General features: G+C 42.2%; 1 protein-coding gene across 3 annotated transcripts in view; it reads left to right on the forward strand.

The window, feature by feature from the left end:
- The window catches only part of fer (fer (fps/fes related) tyrosine kinase), a 409,042-nt gene that overhangs the window by 171,602 nt on the left and 216,762 nt on the right, over nucleotides 1-20,678 (forward strand). For all 3 annotated transcript variants that reach the window (XM_068029798.1, XM_068029800.1, XM_068029799.1), the window contains exon 10: nucleotides 14,318-14,410. In XM_068029798.1, the coding sequence (XP_067885899.1) occupies nucleotides 14,318-14,410 (93 nt within the window). The remainder of the gene's footprint in view (nucleotides 1-14,317; nucleotides 14,411-20,678) is intronic.

A 20,678-nucleotide genomic window follows, 5' to 3' on the forward strand; every position in this document is an offset into this window, starting at 1 on the left:
ACACTTGGACTGCACCAGATGCTAGTTTTGATGTGTTGGAGTTAAATGCTATGATGAAACACCCTAAATTCAAGAATGTTTTATGGCCTAATTAAACATTTAAAAAATTAATTTGGATTAATGCATGCTTTATGGTCGCATCTTGGGCGACCCAAAGAACATGAAACTAGTCATACTGAGCAATGCTTCACGTGCTGATCTTCCTGATGGGTATTTTAGTGCAGCTAATATTTCTTAATATTTCTGATATATTCATAATATTTCTTAGGGGAAAGAATGGGAAATGTCCATTAGTTTGGGAAGCTGAGAAAATAAAAAGGGTTGTTAAAAGTACTTTGGCTGCTGAAACACTGGCTTTAGTGGTGGTGGCCGATATAGTATTCTCATTGCCAAATATTTTAAGTGAGATTCTGTACAACGGGCGCACTGAAGATAGTATGTCTATTGAACGTTATGCAGATAATCGTTACTTATGGAATAATGTACACTCCATGAAAAATGTGAGGATAGGTTATTACTGATTGACCTTGCTGGCGTGAGACAAATGTAGACGAGAAAGAAAATCTCTCAAATTAAATTGGTGGATGCAAGTCATCAGTTGTCTGCTTTAGAAAAAGAAATGCATGTACGCAGAAATTGTTAGGGGTCCAAGAAGAGGGATGTCTTGCAATGTAGTGCTTTGTACAGAATGTGGGGGTTTTGATTTAATTTGTTTTGAAATTTTGGTTGTACATATGAACTCTAATTTTTATTTAAAGAGAGAAGGGAATCTGTTAATTGTATATTAATTATGTTTAATTGTATGCAGGTGGTAGGCATGAACTGGAGATTAACCTGTGCCCCTATAAATAGACACAAACTGAAACTGTGGTTGTTTTAAGGTGGAGTATGTTTGTAATGTGTGGCTCTGTAAATAAATGCTTATAAAAGTGTGTCAAGATTGGCTCTAGGTCTGTTCTTCAGCTGGCTTTCTGGAGTATTAACAGTTCACATCATTAATATATATTAAAAAGAGCAGTGTTCCTAATACAAACCTTTGGGGAACACCACTTTATTCTTTAGTAGAGAAAAAAAAATCACCTCCACTTTCTGCTTTTTGTCCATCAGCCAATTTCATATCTATGCTGCCACTGTCCTATTGACATCATGGGCCTCAGTTTTACAAACAAGCTTATTATGTGGTACATTAACAAATGCCTTTTGAAAGTCCATGTACTCAACATCATCTGCACTACCATCGGCAACCCTCTCTATTACATCACAGTTTATCCATTTTAGTTTATGGATGAATGTTGGCCATGGGATCCAGTGGGGTGAGGCCTACTTAGGGACAAAAAAGGTGATATATGCTTAGAGGTGCAGGGCAAGGCTAGAATACATAATGAGTACTTTGTATCGATCTTTACTAAGGAAGAGGATGCTGACAAAAAATTTTTATAAGTGGAGATGACAGAGGTAATGGATGGGGTGAAAATTGATGGGCAGGATGTACTGAAAAGGCTGATTATGCTTAGAATGGATAAGTCGCCTGGTCCAGATGGCTTCATCCCAAGTTGCGAAAGGAAGTGGGAGTGGAGATAGCAGAAGGGCTTGCCATAATCTTCTAATCTTCCCTAGATGTAGGGGAGGTGCCAGAGGATTGGAGTTTGGCAAATATGACACCCTTATTCAAGTAAGGGTGTAAAGACATTTCTGGTAACTAAAGGCTGGTCAGTTTAACATCAGTGGTGGGTAAGGTTTTAGAAACAATAATCAGGAAAAAAAATCAACAGGCACTTATAGAGATCTGAGTTAATTTCAAGAGAGCGAGCATAGATTTGTAGAAGTCAGATCGTGCTTGATTAATCTAATTGAATTTTTTGATGAAGTAACAGAGAAGATTACTGAAGGGAAAGTAATGGAGGTTTTTTTTTTCATTCTTTCATGGGATGTGAGCGTCACTTCAAGGCCAGCATTTGTTGCCCATCCCTAATTGCCCTTGAACTTGGAAGCATTGTGAATTGTGAGGAGGATAGTTCAAAAGGACATGGACAAGTTGGTGGAATGGGCAGACAGGTGGCAGATTAATTTCAATGCAGAGAAATGTGAAGTGATTCATTTTGGTAGGAAGAACATGGAGAGACAATATAAAATAAAGGGTACAATTCTAAAGGGGGTGCAGGACCAGAGGGACCTGAGTGTATATGTGCATAAGTCATTGAAGGTGGCAGGACAGGTCGAGAGAGTGGTTAATAAAGCATACAGTATCCTGGGCTTTATTAATAGGGGCATAGAATGCAAGAGCAAGAAAGTTATGTTGAACTTGTATAAGACACTAGTTCAGCCTCAGCTGGAGTATAGCATTCAGTTTTAGGCACTGCACTTTAGGAAAGAAGTGAGGGTATTTTAGAGAGTACAGAAAAGATTCACGAGAATGGTTCCAGGGATTAGGAATTTCAGTTCTGAAGATAGATTGAAGAAGTTCGGACTGTTTTCCTTGGAGAAGAGAAGGCTGAGAGGTGATTTGATAGAGGTATTCAAAATCATGCAGGGTCTGGACAGAGTAGATAGAAACTGTTCCTGCTTGTAAAAGGATCGAGAACGAGAGGGCACAGATTTAAAGTATTTGGTAAGAGAAGCAAAAGTGACGTATGGAAAAACTTTTTCACACAGCAGTTAAGGTCTGGAGTGCGCTGCCTGAGAACGTGGTGGAGGCAAGTTCAATTGATGCATTCAAAAGGGAATTAGACTGTTATATGAATAGGAAGAATGTGCAGGGTTACGGGGGAGCCCTGGGGGAATGGAACTGAGGGAATTGCTCTTTCAGAGAGCCAATGTGGACATGATGGGCCGAATGGCCTCCTTCTGCACTGTCACCATTCTGTGATTAAGGAGGTGGTGGTGAGATTTTAAGAAAACGTTTGACAAAGTAACGCTAAAAGGCTGGTTAACAAAATTGAGGCTAATGGAAAAGGATGGTCAGTGTCAGTTTGAATAGAAAATTGGCGGAAGGACAGAAAATGGCAAGTCATGGTAAATTGTTTTTCAGAATGGAGGATGGTAGACTGATGGTGGACTGATGTCAAAATTTGCCAATGATACCAAACTTGGAGGTGTCGCAAACAGTGAGAATGATAACAATCAATTGCAACAGGATATAGATAGGTTAGCAGAATTGGCAGACAAGTGGTGGATGGAATTTAGTACAGAGAAATACAAGGTGATGCGTTTTAGCAGAAGAGACAGGGAGAGGCAAAATAGATTTAATGCACAGTTCTAAAGAGTATGCAAGGACAGAGGGATCTGGGGGTGCATGTGCATCAGTCTTTTAAGGTGGCAGGACATATTCAGAGAGTGATGAGTAAAGCACATGGGATCCTGGGCTTCATAAATGGAGGTATTGAGTAAAGAAGAGAAGTTATGTTGAACCTTTATAAAGCTCTAGTGAGAGCAACTGGAGTAATGCATTCCATTCTGGACACCACACTTTAGGATGGATGTGAGCATCCTTGCAAGGGTGCAGAGGAGATTTACTAGAATGGTTCCAGGGTTGAGAACATAACATAAGAAATAGGAGCAGGATTAAGCCATTCAGCCCCTCAAGCTTGCCCCGCCATTCAATAAGATCATGGCTGATATGCCCCAGACCTCAACTGCTATTTCGTGCCAGCTCCTCATAGGCCTCAACTCCCTGATATTTCAAAAATCTATCCAACTCCTCTTTAAATACTTTCAGTGATCTAGCCTCCACAACTCTCTGGGGTAGAGAATTCCAGACCCTCTGAGAGAGGAAGTTCCTTCGCATCTCAATTTTAAATGAGTGTACCCTTATGCTGTAACTATGTCCCCTAGTTCAAGATTCCCCCATTAGTGGAAACATATTCTCAACATCTACCCTGTCAAGCCCCCTCAGAATCTTGTACGTTTCAATAAGATCACCCTCATTCTTCTAAACTCTAATGAATAAAGGCCTAACCTGTTTAGCCATTCTTGATAAGTCAACCCCTTCATCCCAGGAATCAGCCTAGTGAATCGCTTTTGAACTGCCTCCAGTGCCAGTATATCCTTTCTTAAATACGGGGACCTAAACTGTACACAATACTCCAGGTGCAGCCTTACCAACACCCTGTATAGTTGTAACAAGACTTCCCTATTTTTAAACTCCAACCCCCTAGCAATAAAGGCCAAAATTCCATTTGCCTTCTTAATTACTTGCTGCACCTACCTCTAACTTTTTGTGTTTCATGCACAAGAACACCCAGATCCTTCTGCGCTGCACTTTTTTGAAGTTTCTTTCCATTTAAATAATCTGCCATTTGATTCTTCCTACCAAAGTGCATGACCTCGCATTTTCTGACATTAAACTCCATCTGCCAAGTCTTTGCCCAATCTATCTATATCCCCTTGCAGATTCCTTATGTCCTCATCACAACATGCCCTCCCACCTATTTTTGTATCAATGTAAATTTGGATATATTACACTCTGCCCCCTCCTCCAACTCATTAATATAGATAGTAAATAATTGATGCCCTTGGACTGATCCTTGTGGCACTCCACTAGTTACATCTTTCCAACTCTCTTCTGTGAGTTAACCAATCCTCAATCCATGCTAATACATTACCCCTAATACCGTGAGCTCCTATCTTGTGCAATAATCTTCTTTGTGGCAGCTTATCGAATGCCTTCTGGAAATCTAAATACACTGCATCTACTGGTTCCCCTTTATCAACTCTGCTTGTTATATCCTCAAAGAACTTTAGCAAATTTGTCAAACATGATTTCCCTTTCACAAAACCATGTTGACTCTGTTTGATTGCGTTAAGCTTTTCTAAATGTCCTGCTATTTCTTCCTTAATAATGGACTCTAGCATTTTCCCAACAGCTGATGTTAGGATGACTGGCCTATAGTTTCCTGCTTTTTGTCTGCCTCCCTTCTTGAACAGGGGCATCACATTAACAGTTTTCCAATCTGCTGGGACCCTCCCGGAATCCAGTGAGTTCTGGAATATTTCGACCAATGCCTCCACTATCTCTGCAGCCGCTTCCTGTAAAACCCTTGGATGTAGGCCATCAGGTCCTGGCAACTTGTCTGCCTTTAGTCCCATTAGTTTGTCAAATACTTTGTCCCTCGTGATAGAGATTGTTACAAGATCTTTTCTCCCATTAGCTCCTTGCTTATCCGATATCTGTGGGATGTTTATAGTGTCCTCCACCGTGAAGACCGATGCAAAATATTGGTTTAAATTATCTGCCATTTCCCTGTTCCCCATTATTAATTCTCTAGTCGCATCCTCCAAGGGTTCCACGCCCACTTTAGCTCCTCTTTTTACATACCCGTAGAAGCTCTTGCTGTTTGTTTTTATATTTCTTGCCAATTTACTTTCATAATCAATTTTCTATTTCTTTATTAGCTTTTTAGTCATCCACTGCTGGTTCCTAAAAAAAAAAAATTCCCAATCCTCTGGCCAACTACTAGTTTTCGCCACTTTGTATGCCTTAGTTTTTGATTGGATTCTCTCCTTGACTGCCTTTGTAAACCACGGGTGGTTCATCCTTCTCATCGAGTTCTTCTTTTTGACCGGGATTAATTTTTGCTGAGCATTATGAAATGTCTACTTAAATGTCTGCCACTGCTTAACACTGACCTTCCCCTTAATCTATTTTCCCAGGCCGCTTTAGACAACTCTTCCTTCAGAGCTCTGTATTGCCCTGTTTAAGTTGAGGACACTGGTTTCAGACCCGAGTTGCTCGCCCTCAAACTGAATTTGAAATTCACTACCCGCTGGAGGATCCTTATCTACGATATCTCTTATTAATCTGACCTCATTACACATTACTAGATCTAAAATAGCCTGTTCCCTGGTAGGTTCTGCAATGTATTTCTCTAACTAACAATCCCTGATGCACTCTACAATGTCTTCCATGTTACCTCTGCCAATCTGATTTGTCCAGTCAATAATGCAGATTAAAATCACCCATGACAATTGTAGCGCCCTTCTTGCACTCTTCTGTTATTTCTGATTTATACTTTGTCCTACCGTGAGGCAACTCTTCGGGGCCGATAGACGACTCCCACCCGTGACTTCTTCCCCTAGCTATTCCTTATTTCCAGCCAAACTGATTCCACATCACGATCTATTATTCCTATATCACTACTCACCACCACACTGATACCTTCCTTTATTAACAAAGCTACCCCACCTCCTTTTCCTTTTTGCCTATTTTTCTGTAACGTCGAATACCCTTGAAAATTGAGTTCCCAGTCTTGGTCACCTTGCAACCACATCTCCGTAATAGCTATCAAGTCAGACTCATTCATTTCTATTTGTGCTGTCAACTCATCTATCTTGTTACAAATGCTGCGTGCATTCAGATAAAGAGCCTTAAGCTTTGACTTTTTGCCATTATTAATCATTATGGTTCTAATTTCTGCTGCACTCTTCTGCTTATATTTTCTGCCCCTTCCTGTCATACTTTGATTACCATTCGCCTCTTCACTACTCTGCATCTCTGCTCTCTCGTTTCTTTTTAATTTTTTAAACTTCCCTTCAATTGAACCCTCCTCCCCACTAACTAGTTTCAAGTCCTGTCTACAACCCTAGTTATATGATTCGCCAGGACACTGGTCCCAGCATGTTTCAAATGGAGCCCGTCCCAAAGGAACAGCTCTCTCCTTCCCCAGTACTGGTGCCAGTGCCCCATGAATCGGAACCCATTTCTCCCACACCAATCTTTGAGCCACGAGTTTCCCTCTCTAATCTTATTTACCCTATGCCAATTTGCATGTGGCTCAGGTAGTAATCCAGAGATTACCTGTGTGGCTCTGCTTTTTAATTTAGCCCGAGCTGCTCATAGTCCCTCAGCAGAACTTCTTTCCCAGTCCTACCTATGTCGTGGGTACCTATGTGGACCACGACAGCTGGATCCTTCCTCTCCCACTCCAAGTTCCTCTCCAGCCCAGAAGAGATGTCCTTAACCTTGGCACCAGGCAGGCAACACAGCCTTCATGATTGCCTGTCTTTGCTGCAGAGAACAGTATCTACTCCCCTAATTATGCTATCCCCTATTATAGTACAGTTCTCTTTTATCCCCCCACTCAAATGGTGCTGTATCCAACGGTGCTATGGTCAGTTTGTTCTTCCTCCCTGCAGCCTGTGCCCTCGTCCACACCGGGAGCAAGAACCTCGTACCTATAAGGGCACTGGCTGAGGCTCCTCCAAAGCTAAATTCTGGATCCCCAAACCTGCCTCACCCGCAGTCAGACCCTCCTGTCCCTGACCACAGTCTAGATTTGATGTAATTAATCTAAGGGGTGTGACTGTCTCCTGAAACAAAGTGTCCAGGTAACTCTCGATGGAGTTTAGCTACATGGCTAGATTGGAGAAGCTGGGGTTGTTGGTCTTGGCGCAAAGGAGATTGAGGGGAGATTTGATCGACTTGTACTAGATTATGATGGGTTCAGGTAAGGTTGGCAAAGAAAAAAAGCTGTTCCGATTAGCTGATGGTACAAGGAGTAGGGGACACAGATTTAAGGTTTTGGGAAAGAGATGCAGAGGGGATGTGAGGAAGATCTTCTTTTTACGCAGCGCGTGGTAAGGACCTGGAAAACTCTGCCTATGAGTGTGGTGGAAGCGGAGACAATGAATTCAAAGAGAAATTGGACGGGCGCTTACAGCGCTATGGGGTATAGCGGGGGAGTGAGACTTACTGAATTGCTCTACAGAGAGCTTGCATGGATTTGATGGGTTGAATGGTCTCCTGTGCTATAATGACTGACGACAACTTTCATACAAATGCTCCTTCATATTGAAAGTACTGAATGTAGATAATTTATCTATCTGTGCATCATGTTTTAAATCCTGCTCTTTGTACTGCTGCACTGTACAAAGGTTTATCATGTTGTGTGAATTTCAGCAGAACACAGGAACAGGAGTAAAAATTTAGTCGCTTGAACCTATTCGCACCATTCAGTTAGATCGTAGCTGATTTGACCTTGACTCCATTTGCATGTTTTGTTCCATGTCTCTTAATACCCTTTGCAACAAAAATCTAACGATCTCACTTTTCAAATTTTCATTTGGTCGAATTTAAACATGTTTTTAGAGGAGTGAGTTCCAGAATTTCATGACCATTTGTGTAAAGAAGTACTCCCTGATATCACTGTTGAACTGCTTAACTCTCATTTTAAGGTTATTATACCTTGTGCTTTTCTCCCTCCAGAGGAAATAGTTTTGTTCTATCTACCCTATCATAGATCCTATAATCTACTTAAATACCTCAATTAGATCAACCTTGATACTTGATACTTGATACTTGAGGAAGTACAAGCCTCGTCTCTGCAACTTGTACTCATAATTTAATCCTTTTGGTCCCTGTATTATTCTGGTGAGATAAAAGCAAAATACTGGAAATCTGTATTAAAAACAGAAAATGCTGGAAATCCTCAGCAGATTTGGCAGCATCTCTGGAGAGAGAAACTGTTAACTTTCTAGGTCAATGACCTTTCACAAAACTGTGAGAAGTTGGAGATGTCATCTTTTTTGGCAGGTGAAAGGGGGGAGGGTGTGAAAAAGAACAAATGAGAAGGTCTGTAATAGGGTGGAAGGCAGAGAAATTAAATGGCAAAAGGGTTGATGGCCCAAGGCCAGTAAATCCTGCCTGAGATGCAGTCTGCAAAACTGAACACAGTTCTCCAGATATGGTCTAAACAGAACTGTATATGACTGGAGCATAACTTCCACCCCTTTCTTTTCCAGCCCCCTTGAGACAAAGACTAGCATTCAATTAGCCTTTTTTTCATCTGTTCACTGGTTCTTTGTGATTTCTGTATACATTCCCTGAAATCACTCTGTTCCGCCACAGCTCCTTGCTTCTCACTTTTCTGAAAATAATCTATTTTTATGGAATCATAGAATAGTACAGCTCAGAAGGAGGCCTTTTGGCCCATTGAGTTTGTGAGCTCTTTCGAAGAGCAATCTAGTTAATCCCATCTTTTTCCTCATATACCTGCAATTTTGTTTTCTCTAATTATTTTTCAGTTCCCTTTATGAGGTCTGCGATTGAATCTGTATCCACAACCCTATCTTTTATTCTTTCATGTGATGTGGGCGTCACTGGCAAGGCTAGCATTTATTGTCCTTGACAACTGAGTGGCTTGCTAGGTCATTTCAGAGGGCATTTAAGAGCCAACCACATTGTGTGGATCCGGACTCACATGTAGGCCAGATCAGATAAGAATGGCAGATTTCCTTCCCTAAAGGACATTAGTGGACCAGGTGGGTTTTTACAGCAATTGTTAGTTTTATGGCATGAGCATTTAATTCCAGATTTTAATTAGTTAATTGAAATTAAATTCCATCATTTGCCATTATGGGATTTGAAACTGTGTCCCCAGGGCATTAGACTGGGCCTCTGGATTGTTAGTTCACTGACATGAGCACTGTCTCCATCAGGCAATGCATTCCAACCTCTAATCTCACATTGCATAGAAAGTTTTTTTTCTCATGTTGTCTCTGATTCTTTTGCCAATCACTTTTGATCTGTACCCTCTTGTTATCAACAGTTCAGCCAATGGAAAAAATTATTTTTAACTCTATCTAAACACTTACTGTTTTTAAAACATTTATAAAATTTCCTCTTGGCCTTTTCTGTTCTAAGGAGAACAACCCCAACTTCTCCTATCTATCCATGTAACTGTATTCCCTTATCCTTCGAACCATTCTAGTAAATCTCTTCTTTACTCTCTCCAAAGCCATCATATCCTTCTGAAAGTGTGGTGCCAAGAATTGGACATGATACTCCAGCTGGGGACGAACTCGTCTTTCTTATAGGTTTTGCATAACTTCCTGGCTTTTGTACTCTATATCTCTATTTATAAGGCCCAGGGTCCCATATGCTTTTATCAACTGCTTTATTAACATGCGTTGCCACCTTCAAAGATTGTACACAAACGCATGCAGGTCTCTCTTCTTGTACCCCCTTTAAAATTGTACCATCTAGCTTGTATTGTCATTTCTCATTGTTCCTATTAAAATGAATCACCTCTCAATTTTCTACAATGAATTTCATCTACCATGTGTTAACCCATTCCACCAGCCTGTCTATGTCCTCTTGAACTTTATTACTATCTTACTCACTGTTTGCTACATTTCCAAATTTTATGTCTTTTGCAAATTTTGGAGTTGTTCCCTGCATCCCCAAGTCCATGTCATTAATGTACATCAAAAACAGTAGTGGACCTAGTATTGAACCCTTCAGTCTTCTAAAAAGCCACTCACCACAAATGTCTGTTTTCTGTCCCTGAGCCAATTTTGTATCCATGCCCCTTTTGTCCCATGGGTTTCCATTTTGCTAACCAGCCTAATATGTGACATTTTATCAAATGCCTTTTGATGTGCCAGATTTATCTTTCTTCCCTTTTTTTGTAACATTTGTAATCTTCCAGCTCTCTGGCACCACCCCTGTTTCTAAGGAAGATTGGACGATTGCAGCCAGCCCCTCTGCAATTTCTACCCTTACTTTCCACAGCAACCTCGATGCATCACATCCACACCGGGTGACTTACCACTTTAAGTACTGCCTTTCTAGTACCTCCTGTTTATCTGTTTTTATCTTATCCAGTATCCTGACAACTCATCTAGCTTTGGCAACATCCTCTTCCTTGGTAAACACCGATGCAAAGTACTCATTTAGTACTTCAGCCATGCCTTCTGTCTTCATTTTGGTCCCTCATCGGCTGCACCACTCCTCTAACGACTCTTTTACTGTTAATGTGCCTATAGAAGACCTTTTGAAATTCCTTTTATGTTAGCTGCCATACTTCCCTTCCACTATTTTTTTTGCCCCTCTTATTTCCTTTTTTCTCTGCGCTTTTTATATTTAGCCTGGTTATCCCTTGTGTTATCAAGCCCTCTTGTTCCGCTTCATTGAACTGTTAGGACAGGTGCTAAGGGGTGTAGGTGGTTCCCACTGTTCACCTCCCAACTCACTGCAGTAATATTTTGTTTAAAATTATGAGATCATACCTAATTTTTTTTAGGGTCAAATAAACAGAAAAATAATAGATTTTCTTGTAGGTTTAAAACAGAAGATGAACTATTTATTGAATAATACTGATTCCCTGAACTGTTCGCAACACCACTCGCACATGCATTCATTCTCGCATGCACTTGAGAGAAGATAAATAGAAGGGAAAGGGTAAGAGTTCAAGGTGTGGTAGGTGTTCGTGGTTTGTGGTAAATCTGTTGAATCATATAAGTAGAACAGTCTCTTTTAATAGTGCAGGCCTGGATGTTTGTAGTCTTGAACTTGTTGAGGTGTTACAGATTTCTGGTGGTTAAGATTTCAGACTGGAGGTGGTTGTCACTTTCAGTTCTCTGCTGCACCAAGTTGAAGTGTAGGATTAGCAGCAGGGCTGCTTCTTGTTTAGGCTGGATCTTTCCACAGCTCCCGGCTGGACTGCTTTTCTGTGATCTATCTCTCTCAATTAAATTAAATTGCTTTTTTTTCTATTAGTTTATAGTTCCCTCACTTATCAAACTCCCTTCTTCAGACTCTGTGCCTTCAAGCAGCACTCAGAGACCCCTGAATTTATACTCTCTGAAAACAATGATGAATCAGCTTTGCTGGAGCTCAGAAAACCAAATCATTGGTTTGGCCACAACTTGAGTATTGTGTACAGTTCTGCTCACCTCATTACAGTAAGGATGTAATTGCACTAGAGAGGGTACAGAGGAGATTTATGAGAATGTTGCCAGGACTGGAAAAATGCAACTGAGGAAGTATTGGATAGGCTGGGGTTGTTCTCCTTGGAACAGAGAAGGTGAGGCGAGATCTGATTGAAATGTACAAGATTTGAGAGGCCTGCCTGGATAGAGGGGAGGTGAAGGGCCAATTCACCTTAGCAGAGAGATCAGTGACTCGGGGGCATAGTTTTAAAGTGTTTGGTAGAAATATGAGAGGGGAGATGAGGAAAAATGTTTTCACCCAGAGGGTGGTGGGGGTCTGGAACTCATCCTCAACTCATACAAAAGGAGTCTGGATATGCACCTTAAGTGCAGTAATCTGCAGGACCAAATGCTGGAAGGTGGGATTAGAATAGGTGGATGGTTTTTCAGCTGGCACAGATGTGATGGGCCAAGTGGCCTTTTTCTGTGCCTTAGAATTTCTACGATTCTAACCCAGTTTAAGCTAGCTACCTAATTAACTAGCTACAGCTACTCAGAGTGTGTATGACCCTGTTTCAAACAGTACGAAACTTAACTTGCTTCTTTACTTAAACAGTAATTTTAGTTAATTGCTAAATTTAAATTAAAAAACTAGACTAGAGAGATTAACCCTTAAAAAATGCTTTCACTTACCAAACTCCTTTCTTCACACTCTGTGCACTCAAGCAGGACTCAGTGATAAGAGCCTTTTCTATGTTGTGGCAGAGATGGAAACCTGACTGGAGGGATTCAAGCATGGAGTTCCGGGAAAGAAGGGTATGGATTTGGGAGACGACAGCGCACTGAAGGGTTTTGGAGAGGAAACGGAGGTTGGAGATGGGCTGGAAGTTTGCAAAGATGGTGGAGTTGAGGGGTTTTTTTTGAGGAGAGGGAAGATCATAACATTTTCCATGTCTCTCTTTGCACCTCTGATCAGCCTTTTAACATGTTTCTGTATTTTCTATGTCCATCCCAGTGAGCTTCTTTTCCCTACTTCCTGAAGGTTTGAACAAGTCATTTCCCCTCCTTATCTTATTTTTAATTTATTTGTTAATCCATTTAGGGTCATATTGAAGATGGAGGTAATTGAGATACTGGATAGGCTAAAATTTAGGAAAGAGGTGGTATTAGAAGGGCCAGCTGTATTTAAAGCTGATAAGTCACCAACACTGGATGGGATGCATCTGAAGAGGGGATCAAAGGGGTAAACTTTTCACACAAAGAATAGTGGGTATCTGGAATGAGCTGCCAGAGGAGGTGGTGAAGGGAGGAACAGTAGCAACATTTAAGAGGCATCTGGACAGGTACTTGAATGAGAAAGGCATAGAGGGATATGGAATTAATGCAGGCAGGTGGGATTAATATAGATAGGCATTATGGTCGGCATGGACGCAGTGGGCCGAAGGGTCTGTTTCTATGCTGTACGACTCTATGACAGTAGATTTGAATGTGAGAGAGACACAGTACTTGAGGAGAGAGAACAGTTAACAATAGCAGCTAACGTGGGTGCCAGGAAGGGCAGTTGGCGGGTCAGTTGTTTAGTGGGAACAGGGTCAAAGGAGCAGCAGCTGGGTCTCATGGGCAAGATAAGCTCAGAGAGGGTATGAGAGATCAGCGAGAAACTAGAGAAAGATGCAAGTTCAGGGTGAGGGTGGGGGAAGCCTTAGAGGAAGTTTGACCTGTGGTCTCGGAGAAGGGAGAGATGCAGCAGAGTTATAACCAAATAGTTTCAATCTTAGTGACAAACAACTGCGTGTAAGGTTAGAGATGTTAGTATTCAGAGAGTCATGGGCTTATGGTACATAAATAACAAAGTTATCAGGTACAGCAAGCAATTAGGAAAACAATAGGTATGATCGACTTTATTACAAAGGGATTGGAGTATCAGAGTAAAGAAATCATTGTGCAATTATGTAGAGCCTTGGTGAGACCACACCTGGAGCACTGTGTATAGTGTTTGGTCTCCTTACCTAAGAATGCGAGGGAATGCACAAAGATTCACTACTAGACTGTTCCTGGGATGACAGGTTTGTCCTCTGAGGAGAGTTTTAGTAGTCTAGGCCTGTATTCTGTAGAGTTTTGAAAAATGAGAGGTGATCTCATTGAAATACATAAAACTTTTAAGGGGCTTGGCAGGTTAGATGCTGGAAGGATATTTCCCCAGGTTGGGGAATCTAAAACTGGGGGTCACAGTCTCAGAATCAGGTCTCAGCCATTTAGGACTGAGATGAGAAATTTCTTCACTCAAAGGGTTATGAATGTTGGGAGTTCTCTACCCAGAGGCCTGTAGATGCTCAGTCTTTGAGTATATTCAGAAAGGAGATCAGCAGACTTTTGTATACCAAGGAAATCACGGGATATGTGGATAGTGTAGGTGAGTGGAGTTGAGTTAGAGAATCAACCATGATCCTATTGATTGGTGGAGCAAGTTTGAAGGGCTGAACAACCTACTCCTGCTCCTAAATCTTATGTTCTAATGTAGATTCGAGTTAGGTTAAAACCTCTTAAGTGTTTGAAATATGAAATGATCATTGATAACGAAATTAAATCCTGATCAAGTTTTGATTGTATACCATTTTAAATGGATGTATGTTTCGTATTTCCTGAGAGTTTTGTGTGTTTTGTTTTTCAGGATAAAGGAAAAGACAAAGTTTCAAAATTTGACTCCATTCGACACTCCATTGCTGGAATGATTAGATCGCCAAAGAATTATTTGAGTTCATCTGTAAGTTAATAGTACTTTCAGGTGTTTTTAATTGCCATATAATTCTGTGAAATTGCATTTTGGTACTTTAATTGAAGAACTTGACCAGTTCAATCACCTCATCAGTTTTTTCATAAAATACAGGGGACATTCCTTGTTTTTAAAATAATAATTCTCAGAATATGGGTGGGCATTGCTGGAAAGGTTGCAGTGTTTTGCCTATCTATCCCAGGTTGCCCAGAGAAGGTGGTAGTGGTGGACCACCTTCTCAAACCGCTGCAATCCATGAGAGATTCCCTGTAAAAGTTTAGTACAGCTGAGTGGCATCAGAGGCCAGATAAGAATGAACTACTTTGGAGTCATGTGCAGTGCAGGTTTCCTTCCCTACAGTGCATCAGTGAACAATTTGGGTTTTCACAAATATCTGACAGCTTCATTTTTGCTTTAATTGATGTTGGCTTTTCATTTGCAGAATTTTTGTAAATTTAAATTGTCAAACTGCCATGGTGGGATTTGAACCCACATTCTCTGTATTATTACTTGAGACCTCTGAATGACTATTCTAGTACCATTACAGTACTGTTCTCTATGGTATAGTTCTTTCTTAAGTAATTATATTAACAAAGCCTTTAATTTTTAATAAAGTGTTTGGAATTCCCGATGTGATGGGGAGAATGTACCAACATATCAAAATCTCAATAATTGATTATTTTACACTCAATTTTCTTCAATAGAATTAAAAACAAAAAATGAAGTATCAATGGGAATTATATTAATTAAACTTGTTAACTGTAAAAATTCAAAGTTAAATTAAGAAATCAAGTCAGGCTCTTTCAGCATTATATTTGGATATTGAGCAATAATTACAGAGATGAGTCATGACAGAGTCAAGTTTGTGACCTACCCCTTTTTAATTTAAAGTTCAATACTGTTTTTTTCAATTTCAGTATAATTCTATCTCTTTTTCTCTTTATTCTCTCTCTTGCATGTTTACACACACACACAGGATGCCAACTAGCTAACCAGTGAAACAATCACTGTTGTATTGCAACAAAGAATCATAGAACCGTTACAGCACAGGAGGCGGCCATTTGGCCTGTCATGTTCTTGTCAGCTGTCTGCAAGAGCAACTAGTCCCACCCACCGCATTTTCCCCGTAGCCCTGTAATTTTTTCAATTCAGGTAATTATCCTGTTCCCTTTTGAAAGCCACCATTGAGTCTGCCTTCACCGCATTCTCAGGCTGTGCATTCTGTTAAATTCTAGAAAACTTGTTAGAGAAGGATAATGCTGGAGCTTATCTTTACTCAGTTTCACGTTTATTGTACAGATTAAAAGGATTACAAACATGTAGCTCCTCATTTAAACCCTCCACCAGTCTCAGTAAGTGTCTGCTTATAAGTGTTCAAGTAAGACCTCAACTAACACCCTCCACCTGCATATAATCAAACAGTTGATACACAATTAACAGATTAACACATTCCAGATCCTAACCACTCGCTGCATTTAAAAAAAAAAGCTTTTCCTCATGTCGCCTTTGATTCTCGTCTCTTCGGCCGATTGAATCCCTATCTACTCTGTCCAGACCTGTCATAATTTTGAACACCTCTATCAAATCTCCCCACAGGGAGATGAGGTTGCTACTGGTGGCTCAATTGACTGTGTCAGCCGGTTGCTCACTGCAAAGCCTACACCATGCTCACAGCGATCTTAGCATTCTTTCCGTGCCAGTAAAAGTGTAATTAGCCTCTCGAATAGAGCTTGTGACGGTTAATCTGGCTTCTTGTGGAGTGGCAATGTTGACTGCAAGCTTGTGTAGCTCTCGGTCAATCAGAGCTGTCTTGCGTACACTAGCTGTGGAGTGTGGGTCATTGTTCATCCCAGGACACACCGTCCTGACATTCCAGCTTCCAAGCTGAAAGGTTACCTTTCTTTGTTTGCTGCAACGCCCAGGCATGGTTTTAGGATGTGCAGACCTGCCTACAACCTGCACCCTCCTCTCGATCTCGTAGGCTGGTGTCCAAAGGAAAGACACAAGCCTATACGTCTGGGGCCTAATCGGTTGCAGGAGTTGCCGGAAGGTGCTAACTTGAGGGAAACATCAACCACTTAATGGGACTTCACTCCAGATTTTGTCTGGCTTACTCCCTTAGCCATTAGCTCTTGATGTTGTAGTTATTAATGTTGAAGGCACTGACCAACAGGGCCCAGATTGCTACAAACGTAGATGTGATCTTGTCCTCCATGTCTGCAAAGGGAGCAACTCCAGGTTGCCTTTTCCCACCCCCAGGTTGCCACCTCCATCCCCTGAACCCTTCAGCTACTACCTCCTTAGGTGGTCAATCTGAGATGACTGTAGGTCACTTAAGAGTGAAGTGAACTCAGTGCAGGCAAGTGATTTTCTGGCCAGGAATAGGCTGAAGCTGAAAAACGAGCATAACCAGTGGCCAGTCACAGGTTCAGCAGGCGATTGAAGTCTCCCAATCACAGCAGTGGTGGGGGCAGGGCAATAAACTGATCAAAATTACTTTAAGTATCACAAAAGTACTCACTGACAGAAGTAAACAGCTGTCCCGCTGGGCTGAACGCTACTGTGAGCTGTTCTCCTGTGAGTCTGACATTTCCTAGTCTGTGCTTGACACCCTCCTGCAACTTCCTGTCATGGATGAGTTAGACGAAGAACCCTCATCACTGGAGCTTGAGAAGGCCAAAGACCGTCTAGGGAACAGAAGGGCACCCGGCAACGACGGAATCCCAGCTCAAGCATGGAAAGTCCCATCTATTGCCATGCCTTTATGACCTCCTCCTCCTCTGCTGGAAAGTAGGCTCTGTGCTGCAGGAGATGCGTGATGCCAAAATCATAACACTATAACACCATAACACTTTGGGCGGCACAGTGGCGCAGTGGTTAGCACCGCAGCCTCACAGCTCCAGCGACCCGGGTTCAATTCTGGGTACTGCCTGTGTGGAGTTTGCAAGTTCTCCCTGTGTCTGCGTGGGATTCCTCCGGGTGCTCCGGTTTCCTCCCACATGCCAAAGACTTGCAGGTTGATAGGTAAATTGGCCATTGTAAATTGCCCCTAGTATAGGTAGGTGGTAGGGAAATATAGGGACAGGTGGGGATGTGGTAGAAATATGGAATTAGTGTAGGATTAGTATAAATGGGTGGTTGATGGTCGGCACAGACTCGGTGGGCTGAAGGGCCTGTTTCAGTGCTGTATCTCTAAAATAAACTATACAACAACAAAGGCGACAGAGGAGACTGCAACAACAACAGAGGCATTTCACTTCTTAGTGTCATGGGGAAGGCCTTTGCAAGGGTCATACTTAAAAGAGTCCATTTACTTGCAGACCGATTGTACCCGGAAGCACAATGCGGTTTCCGTGCCAGATCTACTGTGGATATGATCTTCTCCATGTGCCAGCAACAAGAGAAGTGTAGGGAACAGAGTATACTCCTTTACCTTACTTTGGTAGATATCACTAAGGCATTCAACACTGTCAGCAGGGCTCTACAAGATTTTGGGAAAAATTGTCTGTCCACTGAAGCTCCTGAGTCTCATCTGCTCCTTCCATGACAATATGCACTGCACTGTACAGTTTAATAGATCTATTTCCGACAGTTTCGGAGTGAGGAATGAAGTGAAACAGGGTGTATCCTCACCCTCACTCTGTTTGTTTGGCATCTTCTTCTCCATGCTCCTGATCTTGGCCTTCCTAGCAGATATGGAAGGAGTCTACTTGCAGACTAGACCAGAAGGAAAGCTCTACAATCTATCAAGGCTGAAAGTGAAAACAAAAACACATCACGTCCTGATCAGAGAACTCCTCTACACTGATGCTGTGCTGGTTGCTCACATGGAAACTCAGCTACAAAGACTCAGACTGTCTCTCCCGTGCCTGTAACTTGTTCTCCTTGACTGTAAGCGTTACGAAAACTGGTCGTGGGACAAGGTGTTGTATCTCCACCCTGATCACACCAAATAACATCCCACTGGAAGTGGTTAGCAAATTCTTGGGTTCACTGTGACAGGCAATCTGCCCCTTGATACAGAGCTTGATGCGCGAATAGGGAAAGCAGCTGCCACCTTTGCCAGACTGGTGAAACTCCCTTAGGACCAAGCGTCACTTGGCAGCTTCACGTGCAGCACTTGTGGCAGAACCTGCCTCTCAAGGATTGGCCTTTACAGCTATCAGCAAAAGTGGACCAAGAGAAGACACCCCACCTAAATGGATTGTTTGCTGTGTGTCCATCATCTTTCACAGATGGAAGGATGCCAACCTTGATGTCCCATCAAACTTCTCCTCTAAAGATAACAACCCCAGCTGCTCCAATCTATCCTTGTAACTGAAGTCCCTCATCCCTGGAACCATGCTTGCAAATCTTTTCTGCACCCTCTCTAATGTTTTCACATCCTTCCTAAGGTGTGGTGTGCAGAATTGGACACGGTGTTGGGAGGTGGGGGGGTCAATTGAGAGTGCGTGGAGAGGTGGACCAGCGGGGGTGGCTTGTGCCTCTTGGTGGAGCACAGAATGCCCAATCACGAGGGCCCATCCCCAGCCCACAAGGGGGCTGCCAGGTATTACTGGGTAGCCTCCTCAGCTGGTGAAGTGCCCAGCAGCAACTGGTGATATACCAGCGATGGTGGGAAGAGGCCTTAAGTGGCATTTAATTGGCCACTTAAGGGCTTCAATTGGCCTGGTGCTGCTGCTGGAAAAATGGCAGCAGAGGCGAGTTGGCGGCAGGAAAGGCACCCCTCCCCACCTCCCACTGGATTATACACCCCCGCCCCCCCCCCGCCTCTGGGCTGCTCCCAGGGGAAGAAAAACTCCGGCCAATTACTCTAATTCAGGCTGAGCCAATGTTTTATAAAAGTTCACCACAGTTTCCTTGATTTTGTGCTGTATGCCTCTATTTCTAAAGCCCAGGTTCCGCTTTCTCAATGTGCCCTGCCACCTTCAACCATATGTGCACATATACCCCCAGGTCCCTCTGCTCTTGTACCCCCTTTAAAATTGTATCCTTTATTGCCACTCCTTGTTCTTCCTACCAAAATGTATTACTTCACACTTCTCTGCATTGTCTAAATCCTCTTGAAGTCCATCACTATCCTCCTCACAGTTCGCAAGTTTTTTTGTCATCTGCAATTTTGAAATTGTGCCCTGCACACCTAGGTCAAGGTCATTAATACTATATAATGGTTACAGCATAGAAGGAGGCAATTTGGCTTGTCGTGTCCTTGCCAGTTTTCCGGAAGAGCATCTCACCTAGTCCCACTTCCTCGCCTTTTCCCCATAGCCCTGCAAATTTGTTTTGCTTCAGATAATTGTCCAATTCTCTTTTGAAGGCCTCGATTGAGTCTACCTCCACTATACACTCAGGCAGAGTGTGAAAGATCCTAACCACAAGCTGCAGAAACAAGTGTTTCTTCATGTTGCTATTGCTTCTTTTGCCACAAATTGGTGTCCTCTGATTCTCGACCATTCCACCAACAGGAACAGTCTCCTCTCAGAGTTCACAACATTTCAAGTTTTGTGTCATCTGCAAATTTTGAATTTGTGCCCGACACGCCAAAGTCTAGGCCATTAAAATAGATCAAGAAAAGCAGTGGTCCGAACAACAATCACTGGGGAACCCCAATATACATCTTCCCCTTCTCTGTCCTTTACGCTGTTAGGATCAGGTGAGGAGGGGTCAAAATGCTTCCTTCCTGTCCCTCCTTATTTGACCACAACAGGGGTTATTTATTTTAAACAGTGGATGTGCTTACCAGTTCAGTGAGTGTTTAACCCTTTGTGTGCTATGATCATACAAGAACGAATTGGACAGGTTTTCTTGAGTTTAAATAAGAAAGAGGTGAGTTTATTGTACTTAAAACCCCAAAACCCAATTTAAGTTAAAAAAAAATGCTCCAACTTTCAGTCACACACACGTACACACACACACACACACACACACACACACACACACACACACACACACACACACACACACACACACACACACAAATAGGTTACAGAGTGAAGAGGAATAGTTTGTTTGGTTTAGAGTCCAGAACAAATAAAATAATACACAGCCTGTGGAGTCTCGTAATTCAGTTGTCTTCCTGCTGAATTCATGGTCCTGAAATTTATGGTTGGTAAAGGTAGCCACCTGGTTCAGGGTTTCCTTGGAGACAGTGATGGTTTTCTCCCGGAGTCTCTGTCTGCAGCAATGATTGACTTGGATGTTTTGCAGCCCGCAGCCATAAGGGTTCAAAATGTGCGGTGTTGTCTGGAGAGAGAGAGAG

The sequence above is a fragment of the Heterodontus francisci genome, chromosome 4, assembly GCF_036365525.1.
Source record: "Heterodontus francisci isolate sHetFra1 chromosome 4, sHetFra1.hap1, whole genome shotgun sequence".
Lineage (NCBI taxonomy): Eukaryota > Metazoa > Chordata > Chondrichthyes > Heterodontiformes > Heterodontidae > Heterodontus > Heterodontus francisci.